Below are 22,332 nucleotides of genomic sequence, written 5' to 3'. Positions count from 1 at the left end.
CTATTACACCACTCAGTTACTGCATTTAAGATCAGTGCTCCCCTCACTGAATGTAGCAGGTCCACATACCCCATTATTACACACTCACTCACTGACCAAATTGTTTGAGTGATCGATGCTTACAACACAGGCATGTGCTGAAACCAGCATCCAACAGCTGTCTAATCACTGACAGCCTGCCAGGAGTATTCATCCAGCCCAGTGCTCTGACATTTTTGACGGAGGGCGCGGTCCACCAGAAATTCAGCCTTATCGACAGGCCCACCTGGGACCCCCAGGGCCCCCTTAAAGCCACAGGGCCCTAAGCAGCCGCCTGGTTGATTTGTGGTAAATCCTCCTCTGTCAGTGGCCCATAGGCTACTAAAGGCTAATGTCCTCTCTTGATGGCTTTAGCTACTGGGGCCAAGCTCCGGAGCTTGGTACTGTAAATTTGATTGCATAGCAGCCCCTGTAGAAACATATGAGAGCTGCTTTGTGGTTGGAAATAGAGGGACAGTGCTGGATATCGGAGATCAGTCCTGTTAAGTCCTGAGGATCCTTAATATTTGCGGGAACCCCCAAAATTAGAGTTTTTGTTGGATATCCCCCAAAAATTGTTTCATAAATATGCCTGTGTGTGATATATGTATACTAAGCAAATGTAAGGATACATAGAGGAAAGAAAAATGAAGCTGTGTAGTGTTCCAACTGTACTTAGACATTACCACAGTGCATTAGAGAATCAACAGTAATAAATTAAAACTTGGCAGTAGCAAACGGACAAAGGTGTATATACACCCCACCCCCATTTTTTTATATATATATCAACTGTACCACAACATATTTTCATTGTGACTCTCTGTTAGCAGCATTTTATTTTTTTTATGTTAGTAAATCTAATTAACTGAACCACTCCTTAATAATTAAAAGGTAATTTACATTCAAAGTGGACTTCTCTTTTTGGCTCCTGTTCATTTGGTCGCCATTCATACTCGCCTCACTAATTTGGATTCCAAAGTAAAATCCCTAACCCATTTATTAGCCTAAGGGCCTGATTCAGGTTGGATCGCAATACGTGATCCAGCCGCAAAAATTCCGAAAAGGATGCAGGCACATGCGCAGCGCCCATCCTGTACATCCGCCCGCATTTATTAATAATAATAATAATTTTATTTATATAGCGCTCTTTCTCCAATAAGACTCAAGGCGCTTAACAGATACATAGCATAATATAGTACAGAAAATAATGAAGTACAGAACAGCTTTTCATAAAATACAGAAGCATGAAGATACTAAAAGGGACATTATGGAAATGCTTGAGTAAACAGGAAAGTCTTGAGTCTACTTTTGAAGGATTCTATAGTTGGGGCCTCTCGCACTGTGCAGGGAAGTGAGTTCCATAGAGTCGGAGCCGCATGACTAAAAGCTCGACCCCCAGATGAATTACAGGAGATTCTAGGTACTGCTAAAAGTCCTTCATCTACAGATCGCAGTAATCGAGTGGGGCAGTATGGGGATAGAAGCTGCTTCAGGTACCTTGGTCCCTGGTCATGTAGTGCTTTGAAACTCAGTAAGCCAATCTTGAAGATGATTCGCCATCTTACAGGCAGCCAGTGAAGGGAGTAGAGGATGGGTGTTATGTGGCTAGAACGGGGCTCGTCGGTTAACAGCCTGGCAGCTGTGTTTTGCACCAGCTGTAAGCGGTGCAATTCTTTTCCTGAGAGATCAAGGTAGAGGGCATTACAGTAGTCTAATCGAGATGACACAAATGCATGGATGACTTTTGGCAGATCATCTGAGGGAATTAAGTGCTTGATTCTGGCTATGTTCCTTAGGTGAAAGAATGAGGATTATTAATGCAAACGCATCTGCCTGTCAAGCAGGTAGAGGCGTTCGCGCGGGGGGGTGGGCGTCAACACTCCATTTCCAAGGCGGACACAAAGCATTGCAAGGGCATGGCTTCTAAATGGTGCAAACGGGGGTGTGATCAGGGCGGCTGCATGACATCAGATGCAGCCACCGGGATCAGAAAGATGGTGGTGGGCCTCCTGCTTGCTCAGCAGCCCAATCGTTGTGAACCTGTGAATCAGTGCTCCATACCAGTTGCGTCCTGTGCTGTGGACAAATTGGTAAACTGTCACTCATGTTGCTCAAGGGAGGAAGGAGAGGGAGTGCTCCCCAGCCTGTAAGTCCGTGCTGGATCCGTTTTTCAACAGTTATAAACATTGGTCTCTATATTGCAAAGCCCCCGTAAATTGTTATACACGGGAGGTAGGAGTTAAAATTACCAGTGACTTCTGAGGAACTAACAATTAATTAGCCGGATCCAAGTATTAATGGACTGACGTACAGGTTGAGTATCCCATATCCAAATATCCGAAATACAGACTTTTTGAGTGAGAATGAGATAGTGAAACTTTTGTTTTTCGATGGCTCAATGTACACAAACTTTGTTTAATACACAAAGTTATTAAAAATATTGTATTAAATGACCTTCAGGCTGTGTGTATAAGGTGTATATGAAACATAAATGATTTGTGTGAATGTACACACACTTTGTTTAATGCACAAAGTTATAAAAAATATTGGCTAAAATTATCTTCAGGCTATGTGTATAAGGTGTATATGTAACATAAATGCATTCTGTGCTTAGATTTAGGTCCCATCACCATGATATCTCATTATGGTATGCAATTATTCCAAAATACGGAAAAATCCGATATCCAAAATACCCCTGGTCCCAAGCATTTTGGATAAGGGAGACTCAACCTGTATTAATACGTATGAATGACTAATACTAATTGTGAGCAAGATTGCATGCCCTTATCAATTGATTAACATCAGGACTTTTTATTCTATTCTATTTATCGGCTACTATTAAATTGTTGATTAGATTTTAACTTTGTTATTTTATTTATATTATATGGCCATATATGCTGTATTTGAAAAATTAAATGTATAATTTTTTATTTCGAATTTGACTGGACAGCGCTTCCTATTAAAACCTTGGTTTTAAAAAAAATATTTCTGCTTGCTAGAAGGGTTTTTGCAATGAGCCCGTATTAGGAAGCTGCAGCCCAGTCTTAGATATACGTCTGCCAGTGGGAGAAGGATCAGGCGCCGAGTATATTTTGTGTTGTGTTTGGTTCAACCTGAATCAGGCCCTAAATATTTAATTAATCCCAGACTCCAATCTCTGTACCAAGCTAGTGATGATATTGAGCCCTGGATTCTGTGTGGGGCTGGAGGGATACGCCCACACAAGGAAGTGAAAGGGGGGTCCCCATATTTAAGGGCTGCCATGCAGAGACAGTCCAGGTGGGAATGTGGGAGTCCAGGATCCCAGAGTGCCTGGTAGCTAGGGAGCCAGGAGCCCAGTGGGGGCTAAGAAGTCAGTGTCCATATCTGCAGGAGGCACGGAAGACCATAAAACTCTGACACTATGTAAAATTGTGGAAGACAAACCAAGGTAGGCCCGGAAGCCTGTGTTTTGTTGCAGATTATCTGCCCTTTTAGATAGGGTTCAAGAAGTATGGTATTGCCCTGAGTGAGGGCTAGGTCGTTTTTGTTTTCATTACTGTATGCTGACAGTAAAGCACCATTTTGTTTCATTTAAGCCTGGCAAGGTGTGTGTGTGTGTGTGTGTGCGTGCGTGCGTGTGTGTGTGTGTGTAGGGGGGGGGGTGCTTATTCAAGCACCTAGGTCCTAGACACTACCTCACTGACACTCCACTGAGCCCAGGGCCTGATTCAGAGATGTATGCGATGTCAATATTTACACAGGTGAGCTGACTCCACATGGAGCGCATTCACACTGCTCACGTGCCAAGGTACTTTTGCGAAGTCGCTTGCAGTGAGGATTTAATTGCAAATTAATTGACAATCAGGGACCATTTGGGGGCGAGTATGGGGAGTGGTGGCAAACACACAACCATTTATGTATGGGAGGTGCTTTAGTCTACATCTGCGATCGCATACACAGAAGACATGGTGCCAGTGTTAGTTCTCTCATATAATCTGTTTGACTACTCAGATGGTCGTTTATCACAGGATCTGCGACTGTATTTGTACGCAGAGGCTGAAATATGCCAGGCTGCAGGTGGGCATCTCCATCCATTTCTAGGAGGCTACAGCATTAGAATATATAGTGTATATCTATGAATCTGGCCCTAAATACCCCAGATTGTACCAATAATATATAGCTATGTATTGGCTATATATATTCCTTAACCCAGAAAATGTATCATATCACACAGACCCAATTGCCCTTATTTATATTATGCACAGCCACTCTCCCCAGCTAATATCAATACCAGGGGTGTTTTAAGACAGGAGGAGGCCCGTGTACAGCCTCCGTCCAGGCCACATCCTCTCTAGCCAGCAGCGCTCTAGGGGTTCAGGCAGCCATTTTCCTGGTGATTTCTCTACTGCGTATGCCCAAATTGCTGGAAAATGACAGCTCTGCCATTTTCACGATGATGATTTGTACTCTTGCTGATGCCGATGGAGGACTTTGGAGAGGGGAGTATTAAATAAATGGGTAAGGCATGTGCGGTGTGGGCCCCCTAGACTCAGGGGTCTGTGTGCACTGCACACACTGCACCCATTATAAATACACCAGTGATCAGTACCTAATGCCCAACCCCAATCTCAGAACAGAGATATCCCTACATCTAAGTGCATATCAGGGGCACAACTAACAACAAGCCCAGATTAACTGGAGTACAAATGTATGGAGCCAAAATTGGAAAACACAGATAAAAAAAACCTCTGTGAGCGGCAAAAAGTGATGTTGGTACAAGTGCTATTAAGTTAACCTCTGTATATTATTCAACCCCTCATAGCATACCTCCCAACATGACCCTCTCCAGGAGGGACAGAATGCTCTGCTCCTGCACTTCCCTCTTAATGTGTGATTGCCATCACCTGTGGTGAAACACCTTTCTTATACATTTACCTGTTCAACACAGGTGCCGGCAATCATAAATTGAGAGGGAAGTCCAGGAGCAGAGCATTGTGTCCCTCCTGGATAGGGTCATGTTGGGAGGTATGCTCATAGTATCTTGTTTATCTATGCTAGTAAGTAACTCTGTAATTCCTACTGTATGTTTCCAGCACAGGGACTTGATAATGAACTTTAACACCTCCCTGCATCGGTCATGGTGGATGGAGAATGGACCAGGGTGCCTGGTGACACCGGTGCGAGCACCTCCTCTGTCCATGGCTGATCATCATATGATAACAGTGACTGGGTGTCTACTTGACTATCCTTATATTGAAGCTTTGAGCAGTGCACTACAGATCTTTTTGGCGGTGAGTATGCATGAGGATGTGAGGGGAAATAGCTCACTGGATTGTTTGTTTACATGGAGTGGTCACATGTTAACTCGTATGTTATCATACCTCCCAACATGACCCTCTCCAGGAGGGACAGAATGCTCTGCTTCTGGACTTCCCTCTTAATGTATGATTGCCATCACCTGTGCTAAAACACCTTTCTTATTCATTAACCTGTTCAACACAGGTGATGGCAATCATACATTAAGAGGGAAGTCCAGAAGCAGAGCATTGTGTCCCTCCTGGAGAGGGTCATGTTGGGAGGTATGTGTTATGTAGGTAGAACAGTATTCAATATTTCATTGGTAAAATAAGATCCGTTTTTTTCTTTACATTCCGGGAGAACATGTAAAGTAATTGCTTCTTGTCAATCTCAAATCAGTGTGATGAATTTGCTTGCGCATGAGTAAAGACATTTTAAATATGTCCTCCTGGGTGTACCTCATACTCGCCTACCTGACCCTCTCCATGAGGGAGAAAATGCTCTGTTCCTGGACTTTCCTGGTAATGTATGATTGCCATCACCTGTGGGGAAACACCTTTCTTATCAATTAAGTAGCTCACCACAGGTGATGGCAATCATACATTACCAGGAAAGTCCAGGAACAGAGCATTTTCTCCCTCATGGAGAGGGTCAGGTAGGCAAGTATGGACTGTACTTCAGTGAGGGGTGAGCATTACACATGCATGCAGGCTTCCAGCCAGTCTGTCACCCCTGTTTTCCTGGCTGGTTGTTTTTAGTACTGTGTTACAGGCAGATATAGAGTTTTGCTGCAATTCTCTTACCCAGCAAAACAGACATCAGTTTCCCATACAGTAAGTACACATAGGTAGGCTTACCATACTATCCCTTTAAACCGGGGAGCTTATGAATAACACAAGTTCTGTGGCTTATAATAACCAGGTGGAATGCAGGCTTGAAGTCAGCCAGCCACAGCACCTGTGTAATTTATGAGTGTCCCGATTTAAAGGGATAGTATGGTAAGCCTACACATGGTCGAAGCAACCAGTATATGGAAATGTTTACATGGGTTACATGAGGTGGGCCAATTGTTTGTTGTTGCAGTATCACTCTTACAGACACATGTCAAGAACAAAAATATACTAGGTGTCCCAACAAACTGACAATTAGGTTAACCCATACTTGCCTGCTTTCGAAAAAGCATTTCAGGGAGATTATAAAAGTGACACCTATCAGCAGGGACGTGTAATGCTACACCTGAGAGGCGCGTCATAAAAATGACTTACATCCAAATGTAAATGAGCCCAAAAGTTAATAAGATCTACTTGTTGCAGAAAAGACACTGATATTTTTCAGGATTTATTCACGTAATGGGGGTAATTCAGACTTGATCATAGCAGCAAATTTGTTAGCAGTTGGCTAAAACCATGGGGGTAATTCCAAGTTGATCGCAGCAGGAATTATTTTAGCAGTTGGGCAAAACCATGTGCACTGCAGGGGAGGCAGATATAACATGTGCAGAGAGAGTTCGATTTGGGTGGATTATTTTATTTCTGTGCAGGGTAAATACTGGCTGCTTTATTTTAACACTGCAAATTAGATTGCAGATTGAACACACCACACCCAAATCTAACTCTCTCTGCACATGTTAAATCTGCCTCCCCTGCAGTGCACATGGTTTTGCCCAACTGCTAAAAAATTTCCTGCTGCGATCAACTTGGAAGGAATTACCCCCCATGTGCACTGCAAGGGGGGTGGGGGACAGATATAACGGGTGCAGAGAGAGTTAGATTTGGGTGGGGTGTGTTCAAACTGAAATCTAAATTGCAGTGTAAAACTAAAGCAGCCAGTATTTACCCTGCACAGAAACACTATAACCCACCCAAATCTAACTCTCTCTGCACATGTTATATCTGCCCCCCTGCAGTGCATATGGTTTTGCCCAATTGCTAAAAAATTTGCTGCTGCGATCAACTCAGAATTACCCCCATGGTTTTGCTCAACTGCTAACAAATTTGCTGCTACGATCAGGTCTGAATTACCCCATTGTGTTTTACAAGAGGTTCCATAACCTGTAAGTGGCCACGATAAACCTTATTTAAAATGCATGGAGCTATAGGGATCAAAATGCCTAATGATCAATGCAAGGAAATGGCACTGATGATCCTATTTGAATGTATGTATATCTGATTTTCTTCCTTCCCTCCAAAAATGTAACAGCTACATAATGGGGGTAAGGTGCAATCAGGGAGATTGCTGGTCTATTTAGGGAGTCAGGGAGATTGCTACTTTTTCAGGGAGTCTCCTGCAGAATGCATGAGGGTAGGCATTAGGGTGGCCAATCCCTGGCCATTTTCTCAATCCCTGGTATCGGGACTGAAAATGGTCAATCCAGGGATTCCCGGGATACCCGGGATTGGCTTTTTTGCTGTGTGTCTGCCTGCCCTGCACCGCCCAGCCCTGCACCGCACACATAACTCACCATACTGCGGTGGCGGGTAGGTGGGAAACTTCCTTCGGGCTCGGCGGCGGGTTACGGGCAGCTCTCCTTTGGGTTTGGCAGTGGGTCACGGACAGACGAACTCCGCAGCATGACCTCTGACTTCACGTCACACTGCGCAGGGGGAGCAGGGAGGAGGGAGCCGGGCAGCATATGAGCCTCCTGAGGACGTTCAACACTGCCCTGCAATAAGAAACACAAAGGGCCGCATGATCCCGCAATCCCCGGGATTGGAGCTTCCAATCCCGGGATTGTATCCTGGACGATTAGGCGTAGGCAACTATGGTAGGTAACATCTGCTGTATGCAAAGGGGGTATGGTCAAACCCTTTAAAGAAAGCAGAATCTAAGTCTCACAATCAATATCACTCACACATTTCAGATGTGTGACAGATCACACTATGGGGTGTATTTACTAAATATTGAATTTAATCATGAACATCAACCTAAATAAATTTTGTGTTTCAGGGGCTAAAACACGCATTTACTAACATTTAAATATTAATATAAAAAAATCATCAGTTGGTAAATAGCCCCTGAAACACAACATCAATATGGAACAATTTTCATGAATTTAGGATCAATAAAAATAGACCGTTAGTATATGTGCTCTGTTTGGGCATCCTGTTTATAAAAAACATCCGCCAAGAAATCAATTTAATATATTATATTAATTTCATTATTTGAAGATGCACTAGTACCTAGTTAAAGGTTTCCAAGTTTTTCATGTTAGTATCCAAAATCCTGCCTTTAGCAAAAGATATTGCAAAGGTTCCCACTTCAACACAATCACTTTTGAATTGTGGTTCAGAAACTGCATGATGGGGTACAGCGCACCGGATGTGCAATTACGGTATATGGGCTGCTCATGTTATAGTTGGGATTTCATATATAGCATATGATGAGACATTGTTTACAGTATTTGATGAATTATTTTGTTTAGTATACATATTCCTACTGAATACTGAAATGTCATACTTTTGTATACATGCTAATTCAGGAGTTTATTCGGTACATACTTTAGTAACATTAATGTAATTAATATTTGAAACCATATTTTCAGATACAGTAACTGTACTAGGCTTGTAGATCTTTTATATATGAAAATATATTTCCCTGTGGGGTGTGGTTGACATGTTGACAACCAGAATGTCAAAATTCATTATGTTTACACACTCTGAGGGGTAAATTTACTAAGGTGGGAGATTTTTAGAACTGGTGATGTTGCCCATGGAAACCAATCAGATTCTACTTACCATTTATCTAGCTGCTTCTAGCAGATAGTAGATATAATCTGATTGGTTGCTATGGGCAACATCACTAGTTCTAAAAATCTCCCACCTTAGTAAATTTTCCCCCTGAATGTTGACATTTAGGATGTTGACATGCTCATTATGTCGGCAGTCATAATGGCAACACTTCTATTTTAGCCTAATCCTAAACCCAATTGCAGCCTAACCCTAATTGCCATTTGCTGCCTAATCCTAACACGCAGGGAGGTAGCAAGATCTATGAGGGCCCTATAGCAAAATTTGCACTGGGTCCCCCTACTGTGCAGTTTTTATGGTGTTGCAGGTGCTCACCAGCGTCATGAGGGAAGCAGCCCCCAACACACAGTCACAGCCACCAGCCATGCACAGTCTAACCCTAACCCAAATTGCAGCCTATTGCTAACCTCAGTTGCAGCCTACCCTAACCTCAATTGCAGCCTAATCCTAACCCCAAATGAAGACAAACCCTAACCCCAATTGCAGCCTACCCCTATCTTCAATTGTACCCTACCCCTATTCCCAATTTGCAGCCTAACCCTAACATTATTTGCAGCTTACTCCAAACCCCAAATGAAGACTTACCCTAACACTAATTTCATGTGATGTCAACATTTTGAACATTTCAACATTTTGTCAGTGTGGACAATCTGACTATACCCCCCTATGTACTATGCAAATAAAGCCAGAGGCGTAACTAGGGTTTTCGGAGCCCAGGGCAAGATGAAGAGTGGTACCCCCCCCCCCCCAAAAAAAAAAAAAAACACCAAAAGAAGTATGTGCGCGCCAAAGGCGCGCGTGGCAAAATAAAGGGGCGTGGCCACTGAAAATGCCCCACAGTGCCAGTTACATGCCCCACAGTGCCAGTTACATTGCCCCACAGTGCCAGATACATGCCCCACAGTGCCAGTTACAATGCCCCACAGTGCCAGATACATGCCCCACAGTGCCAGATACACTGCCCCACAGTGCCAATTACATTGCCCCACAGTGCCAGTTACATTGCCCCACAGTGCCAGTTACAATGCCCCACAGTGCCAGTTACATTGCCCTACAGTGCCAGATACATGCCCCACAGTGCCAGTTACATTGCCCACAGTGCCAGATCATGCCACCCCCGCACACTCACCACTTCCCGTTCCCGTGGCTGTGCTATGTGAGGGGAGGAGAGCGCTCCAGGTCTCCGGCGGCGGCTATGTGGCGCCGGTTCGCTAGCCAATCAGAGCTCGCAGACCGACAGCCAACCAGGAGCCGGTCCACAAGCTCTGATTGGCTGCCGCTGGAGACCACACACACGCAGCGCTGCTGGTGCTGGCAGTGGCGGTGAGGGGAGGGAGAGACGGGGGCGAGTGGGGCATAATGCCCTGGCCGCCGGCAGCGCCCCCCTCTGCTGGGCCTGCCAAGGCGCCCAGGGCACGTGCCCCACTCGCCCTACCTTAGTTACGCCTCTGCATAAAGCAAATATATTTGTGTCAGATTTCTGATTGCTAATTTGTGTACTTTTCCTCACGCATCTTCTAAAGTATTTATCTCCCACTATTCTTCTTTTCCATCCACTCCTGCTGTCAGCTCTTTGGTTTTGTTTATGCCTGTTACGTCAGCAAAGTTTTCATGGATGAAGAAGACAGCTGTGAGTATTACTTCTCATATTACCTCATTGCTTAATGCACAATATATAAAGGGGGTGAGAATGTCATATCCACTCACATATGAAAATCCAGTAATGCCCTATTTCATAGTTAGAGCTTTACCAGCTGTCCTGCTAAAATGGACAGGTTTTGCCTAGGTGCCACAGAATGCAGTGCTTCATCTCTTACAGACTAATAGGCTCATTTATCAATGAGTGACAAATCTCACTGAGTGCTAAACTGCACCAGCCAATCAGCTCCCAACTGCCATGTTACAGACTGTGTTTGAAAAATGTCAGTCAGGAGTAGATTGGCTGGTGCAATTAATCAGTCACAGTGAAATGTATCACTCATTGATAAATAAGCCCATAATTTTGCGAGTTTTAGCACTGCGCATGTTCTATAGCAAAGGGTACGTTTTGCAGGTGATTTATTGTTGTCTAGATTTTGAATAGGTGTATTTGGGTGGTAACAGGGCATTCTCGTGTTTGTATGTAGTCTAAATTGAGTGAGGGCATGTCATTGACGCCTAGGCGGAATTGCAGGCCATGCAGAGCTGTCTGATTTTATACAGTTCTCTTGCACCTGGTATATGGCTAGTGCATGCTTATAATGATGACAGCTAAATTTACACATTGGATTAATAGGGGTAGTGTCGGTGCACTGATGCATGCAACTCCCCGCCACACAAGTACAAAAGCATTGCACAGTGGTGATGCTTTTGTACTTGAAGAGTAGCTCCCTACCAGCACATCTCCTGCGCACTGGCAGGGAGTTACTTGTAGCTGCTTGGGTCGCAGCGGCTGCGTGTGACGTCACACAGCCGCCGCGGCTCGCCCCCCGATGGTCCGGGCAAACCTGCGTTGCCCGGAACGCGCCCCCTGAACGGTGTCCAAAAGCAGCCGGGCTGCCCCCTCCCGCCCAGAATCTGAGGCAATCGCAGGGCTAAGACAGCCGTCGTCTGTCTGGCATGCGCCGGCGCACTGAGGCGCCAGCGCAAGCGCAGTTCGACCACTACTGTGCAAAAAAAACGCACAGCAACGATCAGGTCTGAATTAACCCCTTAGTTCCATACATGCAGAATGGGTGCAATTGCAGCTCACTTGCGCATATGCAGAATGGGTGCAATTGCAGCTCACTTGCGCATATGCAGAATGGGTGCAATTGCAGCTCACTTGCGCACAAGTCTGAATCGGCCTCACAACAGTTCAGTAGCTGCAAGCAGCCTTTGCACCAACAGCAAAACACTCAAATTAATAATAATAGAAATATGATATTACATCAGTTTGTATGCGGTGTATAAATTCCCTGGTCACAATGTTGCTACCAGTGGATAAAGCACTGTGTAGTATTAAAAATCTGCTTGCCCTAACTAGTGTGTTTGCTGTATAAAAAGCATACATCTGAACATTTGTTGTGGCTGTAGCAGGAGAATTGTATGTACTAGAAGGGGTAGTCATACATGTCACAGAGGTATGGTCATGTGTCTTGGGCTTGCCCAGAGCTTTTGACACATGGGATCACCCCCCATTCATTTTAATGCAGTGCTTGACATGCAAATCAGCCATTAATGTCTGTATTGTCCCTAATGGCTCAGCCACTCACAACAATGCAGTCCAGGGCAGGAACAAAGTAATCAGGGCTTATTTCTGCGCACATCAGCCCTTTGGTGCATGTGACAATGCAGTGTTTAATTTGTAGGGGGCTTACAAAGAGATACAGCCGTGTCCCAGGGGGTGGTATTCATGAGACCGTCGGTTGGGAGACCTCCACCAAAATCCCGCCCCCTCACTATCCCGATGGTCGGCATGCGACCAAGAGTGGCTATTTCCACTCGTGAGTGTCCACGACACCCATAGAGTGGGAATAGAATCCGTGGCAACCGCAGGTCGCCACCGAGCCCGCAGCGTGGCAAGTGCAGCGAGCCCGCAAGGGGCTTGCTGCACTCGCCCCTCCCCGCTGGGATCCCGGCGTTGGTATGCTGCCGGGATCCCGGCGTTGGTATGCTGACCGCCAGTCACCCATACTACACCTGTCCCAGGTACTATAATAAAGCCTGAAATTCTTCTTGGTAGACATTGTGTGTCACCACCTTTAGAGCTCCTTTGTATCGCTGTGTAAACCATGCACATTTGTTATAGCATGTAAACATTCCCACGTATGCTAAATGTTCATATAATAAGGTAATATAAGAATATGGCCTATGCATCTAAGTAACAGCAGGATTCATCATTTACCATTCCGGGTTTAAAAAAAACAAAAAACAATTCTCTCTGTTTATTGTGGAACAAAATAATACATATACATGTTAACACAACTGGTGTCAATCCTCAAAATTGAGATAAGAGTTTGGTGGACAGAAGCAATGGAAACTAGGAAAATGGGCGAGGGCCGTCTTCAAAGCCAGTGGACCCCAAAAAGGAAATACACATTATCATATCCATATGAACAGACTCAAGGCTAAGGGGTTTATTTACTTCTGATCATGTTTATGCCCAAAATTTAAAAGGGCAATCATTTTACTAGCAAAACACAGATAGTAAAATCATTGCCCTTTTACATTTTGGACATAAACATGATCAGAAGCACTGGGTTTTAAAACCTGACAATTCGTATATATACCCCTTAGGGGTAGATTTGCTAAAGTTTCTAAAACAGTCAAGTGAGGGTGTTGCACCTAGAAGCCAGTTAGATTCTGTCTACCACATACTAGTCTACTCTCCCGGAAGTTGCGGGAGATTCGGGTAGTCCCCTACACCCTGCACCACCGGAAGAATAGGAGGATCTCCTGCATCCCTCCCATTTCCTATTGATGTGGACAGGATGGGGAGCTGTCACGAGCATCTCCTGGAGAGGAGATAGCTAAAATAGGTATAATCTGATTGGTTGCTATTGGCAACATCTCTACTTTTCATTTTTTAGCAACTTTAGTAAATCTACCCTGTTCAGATGTTAATAGCATAGAGGGCCTATTGAGGGGAGCAATGATAGATATAAAGGTCATTTATAAAGTGCAAAATGTCCAGTTTTGGACCTGCCAGACCTAAGTGTGAGGAACAGTAGTTTTCACATGCTAAGTGAAACAATTGAGGGAGATCCTTCCAAAGACACTTTAATTAACTTAAGGGCATATTTATCAATCAGAATATTCTCCAGGAACACCCTATTTTCAATCGCACAAACAGCCCCATAGCTTTCTCTGGGGGCTTCCATTTGTGAGCTTAGCTGTGCTAGCTAGCACTATTGTAGTCCTGTTCCTGCATGTATTTTTTAATACATTCTACCAATGCATCATTTCTTATTTCCGCGATAAGCAGCATTAAATTATTACTAATTAAGTGGCAGAATCCCAATAATTTATACATTTTTGTGTCTCAGTATGGCACATTGTGCTTATACAGGGTGTTTAAAAAAAAAAAGGAAACTGAAACTTTTTTCCATCCTCACACATTGCTCGTGGTGCTGCAGGGTCTGCCGGAACATTCTTTATTATGATTACACAAGGACCCTATTTGCCAGAACATTTCCACCAAAGACAGAATAGTTCTGTTTGGTTGTGCAGGTCTCTGGAAATTGTCCTGGAACCCAGTTGTTATGGATGCAAGGGAATGCCTGCCATTCCGTCCTGTTCCATTACTTCAGAAATAATGTTCCACACACCATGCACGTTCCTGGTTGGTGTACTGTGTCACTCAACGTCTACTTGAACACTTAAGATACATAAAATACACATACAAGTTTCAGTAATACCCCTTTTACACTCGCAGAAAAATCCCGGGATATTGCACGTGAATGCGCATCATCCCGGGATTTTTCTCAGTGTGAATGGGTACAGGGTCCATTTCCCGGGACGAGCATCCCGGGATTTCAACCCAGGTCTTGACCAGGGTTGAACCCGGGACCGTCTCGGGAAGCTGGCAGTGTAAACGGGTATACCGGGTCAAGGCGACCCGGCACCTGTTCTCTTCATAGGAGGAGGCGGTGCTTGGAGAAGATTATCTCCAAGCACCGCCTCTGTGAGACTCAGCGGTGACGTCACTGACCCGGCAATATGCCGGGTCAGCCCGCTAATGTGAAAGGGTCATTCCCAGGAATGTGTCCCGGCAAATATACCGGGACACATTCCCGGGAATGAACTTCACTGCGAGTGTAAAAGAGGTATTACCTTTTTATTGAAACGCCCTGTACATTATAACTCACATCTGGGGGGGAATGTAATGGGGTGTGAGAATCAGAAAGTAAGAGATTTTGGGGTATATTCAATTAGGGTCGAAAACTGCAGTCTGTCGAAAAGACGGCAGTTTTTGACTTTTTAAAGTCGGATAGCGATTCGACCTATTCAGTCCCATCAGTTTTTATTCGACAAGTCGTGGAATTCGACTTGTCGAATAGTACGTGAATCGACGGTATAGCTGCCGATTCACGTACTTTTGAGTACGATTTGGCCCCGTTTCCGACCATGTCAGTCCAACATAAAAAAAGTCGGACTGAGATGTGGGATCCAGAGAAGGAGGGGGGGGGGGGGGGTTGCGGGGAGACGGCGAACAGCCGCAGGGCATACAGGGGAGAGCAGCGCTACAGCATAGTGCTGCAGTAGGATGTCTCACAGCTGCGCCCAGAGCCGGCCATAGCTATAGGCAAACTAGGCAATTGCCTAGGGCATTTGATATGCCTAGGGGCATCTGCAGCTTCTGCTGATTAAAATGATATGCGGCATGCCTATATTCTGTATAGCATTTCATATGCAGATACAGCCACAGTCTCACACAGTATATAGGCATGCTGCATATCATTTTAATCAGCAGAATCTGCTTGTGCATCCTAGCCACATAGCAATGCAAATAAAATGCATTTTCATAAAAAAAGGTGCCCGATTGTTAGCATTGAGGCAAGATTTATGAGGACACATCTTTATCCAAGCAGAGGCAGAGGTCACAGTGTTAGTGGCAGTGTGAGTGATGTGTGCATGTGAGTGGGTTGGTTGTGCAGTAGTGTTCGGAATATGTGTAAGGAGCATTATGTGTGTCATGTAAAAATGCATTAATAATGTGCAACACATGTGTAAGGGGCACTATGTGTGTCATTATGTGTATAAGGGCATTAATAATGTGTGGCATATGTGTAACAGGGTACTACTGTATGTGTGTCATTATGTGTATAGGGGCACTAATAATGTGCAGCAAATGTGTAGGGGGCACTATGTGTCATTATGTGTATAAGGGCATTAATAATGTGCGGCATATATGTAAGGGACATTATGTGTAAAAGGGCATTAATAAAGGTTGTCATAATGTGTAAGGCACATTATGTTTATAAGGACATTAATAATGTGTAAGGGGCATTACTGTGTGGAATTATGTGTATAAATGCATTACTAATGTGTGGCATTATGTGTATAGGGTGCTCTACTATGTGGCGTTGCGTATAGAAAGGGCACTACTGTGTCATCTAATATGAATAAAGAGCAATAGGGTGTGGTGTAATGTGAATAAGGAGCAATTCAATGTGATGTTATGTGAATAAGGGGCTCTACTGTGAGAAGTAATGTTTATAAGGTAAAGTAATACTACTGTGGGATGTAATATGAATTATGGACACTATCGCATGATCAAATGTGAATAAAGTTGCAGTACTGTGTGGCGTAATTGGGGTTACTATTGTGTGGCCATGCCCCTTGCCAGCAAAAACACACCCTTTTTGGGCTGTGCGCCAAATGTGCGAACTGTTCCTATTTAAAATATAGGGGGTACAAACACCAAAATAAGGACTGCTATGGGTGAGGGGTGATGGTGCTGGGAAAGAGGTGCAACCAGTGGTGGTGCTAGGGGGCACCAGCCAAAATCTTGCCTAGGGCATCATATTGGTTAGGGCCGGCCCTGGCCGCGCCGCTCACGGCAGCGTCCACACATGGCTCCAGCAAGTGAGGTCACGCTTGCTGGAGCCGGGTGGACACTGCCGTGAGGTCTGGCGGCTGTGAGACGTCCTTCTGCAGCGCTGCTGTAGCACTACTCGCCCCCGTCTGCCCGCCGCTGTCCCCCCCCCCCCCTTCTCGCCCCCCTCTCCTCCTCTGGGTCCCTCATCTCAAATTGACTTAAAAGTCAAATTGAGATGAGATTGAATAGGGGTTATCGGATCCATTCTGACAAATACATGTCGGAATGGATCCGACCCTAATTGAATATACCCGTTTGTGAGAGTTCTCCTGATTTTTTTTTAATCAACCTGGTTTTGCCATGTAAATGATTGCCTCTTTAAATAAACAGGAGGACTGTCACAAAATCTCTCACTTTCTGATTCTCACACCCTATTACACTTCCCCCCAGGTCACAAGTAAGGAAAGAAACAATAATAAATATTAAATAATTATTAAAGCTGTTTTACTAATATCTTTAATTCTCTTTAGCTCCTGAAACGTTTTTTTTTTTTTTTAAAGCTGCCAGTACCTAGTAGTATATAATTTAATTTTTAACCTGTGACATCCATAGCATTAAATTTTAGGATTGTTTGTTTTTAAAGCTGCATTACCACCTACATGTTAGCTGGAGGACCAATCAGAAGCTGTGATATTTTCTAGCTTCTGATCGAATGATTGATTGATTGATTGATTGATTGATTTAATTGATCCTACCACTCACCCACCCCAGGAACAACCTGATACAGCCCCATATTCAGCTAGGCTATGCACAACTGAGCCCATAAACAAATGGCAGCAAGGTCTGCCTCCGGGGCTCTGGCTAGGTAGAAGACATTAGTAAAATGTAACTGTGAAATTGCAACTTTAATTTCATGCTACTATTGAAGGCCATCCATTTTAAGATGTATAAAAGGCAAAATATATAAACATGTTTAACTTTAATCAGTGTTGTCCTGTATTGTAATTACGTGAGAGAGAAAAAGAGATTACTATTGCACAAGGACTTAAGGTGTGTACACACGGTGAGATCCTAGCTATGCCCGATTTTCACTTTGCGATTTCCCCTGAACTCCCCGGAGCCCAGCACCACCGATTTTGACTAACTTTTCTTGAGATATGGACTATGTGTGCTTACGATTTTGGCTTATGTGAGATTTTGGCTTATGTGAGATGTCATTGACATGTGAGATGAACTAGATAGTACACCGATCTAGCAAGGATTGACTTGCCTGCACAGTCTATCTTTTCTTGCGATCCCGACCTGGCGGGACCGCGCATCAGGATCGAATCGGGATCGCAAGGTGACTTCCACCTTGCGATCTGCACTAACTTTTCTTTTGATTTTGACTATATAGTCAAAATCGAAAGAAAAAATCTCACTGTGTGTTCACACCCTAATGATGCGGGGAGGTCAGGTACTGGCTTACACACAATATATGAGCCCCAGGGATCATGTGGGTATTATACACAGGTGCAGCAGTATATACTGCTGGAAATTTGTTGAGATTTGATCAGAGATGTGTGGAACAGGTTGGCAGGGGAGGCACTGCCTCACCTGTCATAGACTTATTACACCACAGTACAGTTTTTATTTTATTTTGAACATTTACTAAGATTATATAGGGTAAACAGGGGTACAGAAAAAAAGTGTAGAAAGAGTGGGGACAGGTCATCCAAAAGCATCACGCAAATACATAAAATATGTCACGGTAAACATGCATCATCTTTAGTTGGGATTTTGTTCACATTAAAATAAAAAAGAGGGCTCTGTGAAGTGGGATGCTGAGAGGGAGAACCCTTGTCCTCCGTAATGTAGAAGCAGAGGCGTAACTAGGGTTTTCGGAGCCCAGGGCAAGATGAAGAAAAAATGGGCATGGCCATGCTCCAGAAGGGGCGTAGTCACATACCAGAAGGGGCATGGCTACTGAAAATGGGGCGTGCAAACATGACTATCACCTCTACCCCCTGTGTTGCCTCTCAGCACACTATCACTCAGCACACTATCACCTTGTGTCGTCTCTCAGCACACATTCATTCAATTTTTGCACATTATGGCAGTAGAGTTCCCTATTTACACAGTATGCAGGCAGAGTCCCCTTTTTACACAGTACGAAGGAAGAGTCCCCTTTTTACACAGTACGGAGGAAGAGTCCCCTTTTTTACACAGTATGCAGGAAGAGTCCCCTTTTTACACAGTACACACAGTGCCAGATACACATTGCCCCACAGTGCCAGATACACATTGCCCCACAGTGCCAGATACACATTGTCCCACAGTGCCAGACACATATTGCCCCACAGTGCCAGACACATATTACCCCACAGAGCCAGATACACATTGCCCCACAGTGAGATACAAATTGCCCCACACAGTGCCAAATACACATTGCCCCACACAGTGCCAGATACACATTGCCCCACACAGTGCCAGATACACATTGCCCCACAGTGCCAGATACATATTACCCCACAGTGCCAGATACATATTACCCCCCACAGTGCCAGATACACATTGCCTCACAGTGCCAGATACATATTGCCCCACACAGTGACAGATACACATTGCCCCACACAGTGAAAGATACACATAGCCTCACACAGTGAAAGATACACAACATAGCCTAAAGATACACATAGCTCCCCCCCACGCCGCTACCGCTGCTCACCTGCTCACTGGCTCACTGCTGCCTCTGCTATGTGAGGGGAGGAGAGCTCAGCGCCTTTCCTGCCCTTCAATGGTGCTCCATGAAGTCCGACTCCGGTCTCCGGCGGCGGTTATCTTGGCGACGTTTCGTTAGCCAATCAGAGTTCGTGGACCGGCAGCCAGCCAATCAGGAGCTGGTCCGCGAGCTCTGATTGGCTAACAAACCAAATGGAGACCAGACACAGCACATTGAGGTGCCGGAGAGGAGCTGCACTCTCCTCCCCTCACATAGCAGGGGGATGGCCCGGGGGCAGGCAGAGCAATAGCGGGGGCGAGTGGGCATGATGCCCTGGCCGCCAATGGCGCCTCCCTCTGCTGGGCCTGCCAAGGCGCCCAGGGCACATGCCCTGCTCGACCCCCCTTAGTTACGCCTCTGTGTAGAAGTGCCATGGAAGACACTTCACAATAGAGGAGGAGGGAGCAGAAGAATATATAACATCCCTAGTCTCCATATCAAAATTAAATTGGATTTTGGAAAGAACGTAAAGCGGGGCATTCCCAAAAGACATGAAAGATAGTACCTTCGGAGTGACACAGACGCCAACAAAATTTAGAAGTAGCAGGCCAAATCTTGTGTAGTTTAGAAGGGGTAAAATACAATCTGTTTATCAATTTAACGTGCATTTCGGCATGATTAGTGCATTTAGAGAAAGAGGAAAGATGAATAGTTTCCCATTGTTGTAGCGTAAAGGGTACGGTGAAGGTCAGTCTCCCAATGAAGCTGGGAAGGGGTTTTAACCGTCATGTCAGGAGAGACAAGTAAACTATACCAGTAGGATATGGCACCACGGGGTGAAGATTTAGTCAATCTATGCAAAATACGGTCTGGGGGAGCTTGAAAAACCTGGCCATGCTCTCGACCCAGCTTTTGAGTTGAAAATAATGGAACCATGCTGACGGACCTAGATTACACCACAGTTTTGACTATAAAAATGATAAGAATAATACAAAGAAGATATTTCTAATATATTCTTTGTATTTTTCATATACTTTATGTAGTCAAAACTCTGGTTTAAATGATAGTATGACAGGAAAGGCTCTGCCTCACATGCCTAACCTTACCACCCATCACTGTAAATTAGAGCCCTATATATTGATAGACCTATATAAAAGTACATTTTTTTGTAATCTCATGTATCTGTATGGTAATTAGTAATAAATTAGTATTAATCACACTCTTGTTCATTCTACAGTTGATTTCATTGGCTCCTATGATTCCTATGGATATCAGGCTCCCATGAAGACCTCACACCTCCAATTGCAGCCACTGTACAAGTGAGTCACAGTACTGTCTGCCACGTACATTGCTACTTGTGATGTTATTGTGTGCCAATCACTATGAAATATCGCATTTCTAAGTTGTAGTAAACCAACTCCAAGTTGAACTACAGTATCATGTGAACCCATATATAGTTAGATGTTTTAATGTCTCTAACACTGTCCCATGTCTTTCCATCTACAGGCCTGGCTAGATGTCTCCTGCGATTCTCCATTCACTACACATCCTCTCGAGTCAAAGCCCTTCCCGTCTCTCTTCATGTCTCATTTAGATTTTCCATTTATATTCCGGATCATTGGTCGAGTTGCCTTAAAACACCAAAACACAGCAGTAGTGATGTTCAGAGATCCCTGAACTGATTGCACACAATATTACGGCAATGTTTGATGTCACTGATGGCATAGATTGGCAATAAAATGAGAGGTACTCCTGTGCCAGTAACACCATGACTCTCAAAGTTTCAAACATTGATCATTGAAGAGTAGAGGTAACGAACATGGCTGCCTCTGAGTTTGGATGGAAAGTAATTTCTAAAATGTAATTCCAGTAATTAGTAAAAGCAGTTCATACACTTGTATGGAGCAGGGACGTGACCTTATGTTTCAGCTTTTTGAATTCAAAAGACCTTGTAAAAAAAAAAAGATATTAGGTGATTATTACATGCTAAAAGTGAACAGCTTCCACCTGCCAGCTTACTTAAACTATGCTAAAATACTAGTATAGTCAGTGGGTGGTATTCAAATGATATATCACGGCCAATCTCCTTTCTAAAGTAATCCCCATTATCGCGCATAACGCACCCATAGTAATCAGGTTTAGCTGCGGAAAGGGCTAGGGCACCCTTGCTCCCCTGGGGGTAGCGAGCTGAAATGATTATACCATGCCCGTCAGCAGAGATAGAATGGGTGTGGAAGGTGGTTAAAATAATTGAATACCGCCCAATGAATCACAATAAATGAGTTGTACAGTCTACAAACTACATTTGTAGCCATGCCACTTGAGTGTACGTGTCATTGGAGTAGGCTGAAAATAATAGCTTGCCTGTCCCTGCTCTGCAATCTACTAATATAGCCCATTATACATACTTTCCTTTAGGTGCTATTTTATCGGAAGGTCTGCTTCATTTTTCCACATGTCTAACTGCAATATACTGGGCTGAATTAAATGATCAATGTATTGGTATTGATCAAGCCCAGGTTATTACAGGTAAAAATTAGCAGACCATAGTCTCACTTTTTTTTATTTATCACCGACACGTTCAAATAGGAATTAATAACTAGTCAATGTGAATTGCTATTACACATTGCTAATGTAATATTTATGATAATACATAGACTTATTTGACAAGAGAAATGTCAGGTGAGGGTAGTTTACAAGAGAGGCCAGGAAAGTATCCCCTGCCCTTTGTCCACAAAGTATCTGCCCTGAATTCAGTACCAATACTGAATATTATTGGTTCCTGTTCAGTAGTATAGGAATGCAAACAGTTTCTTAAATGGACACGTTTTAAACACAGTTCCAATAACTGTTGTTGTTTTATTATTATTATTATTATTATTATTATTACAGAAACACCGTCACATTGTTGTGTAAATGATCCACCGTTTTCTGCAAACTGGTGTTAGCTGCTCACTTCTCAGTATATCTAGGCTGATGCAGAGTGAGTTCTACGCCTGATCTTATAGCGTAACTTATGCGAATTTGCTGTACGTATGCTGACAAAGTGAACACATGCATATACGCCTTATGATTGGAGAGGTGGA

The 22,332-nt window shown here is 44.1% G+C and overlaps 1 protein-coding gene and 1 long non-coding RNA gene across 2 annotated transcripts in view; one reads left to right on the top strand and one right to left on the bottom strand.

Moving 5' to 3' along the window:
* The window catches only part of NKAIN1 (sodium/potassium transporting ATPase interacting 1), a 45,835-nt gene extending 24,820 nt beyond the window's left edge, over positions 1 to 21,015 (top strand). Inside the window, exons 4-7 of the mRNA XM_063954585.1 lie at positions 5,094 to 5,291; positions 10,614 to 10,674; positions 20,484 to 20,565; positions 20,753 to 21,015. Coding sequence (XP_063810655.1) covers positions 5,094 to 5,291; positions 10,614 to 10,674; positions 20,484 to 20,565; positions 20,753 to 20,762 — 351 coding nt within the window. The 3' untranslated portion in view covers positions 20,763 to 21,015. The remainder of the gene's footprint in view (positions 1 to 5,093; positions 5,292 to 10,613; positions 10,675 to 20,483; positions 20,566 to 20,752) is intronic.
* LOC135037852 (uncharacterized) overlaps positions 1 to 22,332 on the bottom strand; it is a 307,719-nt gene that overhangs the window by 205,308 nt on the left and 80,079 nt on the right. The gene's annotated exons all lie outside the window — the stretch shown is intronic.

The sequence above is a fragment of the Pseudophryne corroboree genome, chromosome 2 (genome assembly GCF_028390025.1).
Source record: "Pseudophryne corroboree isolate aPseCor3 chromosome 2, aPseCor3.hap2, whole genome shotgun sequence".
Classification (NCBI taxonomy): Eukaryota; Metazoa; Chordata; class Amphibia; order Anura; family Myobatrachidae; genus Pseudophryne; species Pseudophryne corroboree.
The sequence above is the reverse complement of the archived record's forward strand: the minus strand, read 5'-3'. Positions and strand labels throughout refer to the sequence as shown.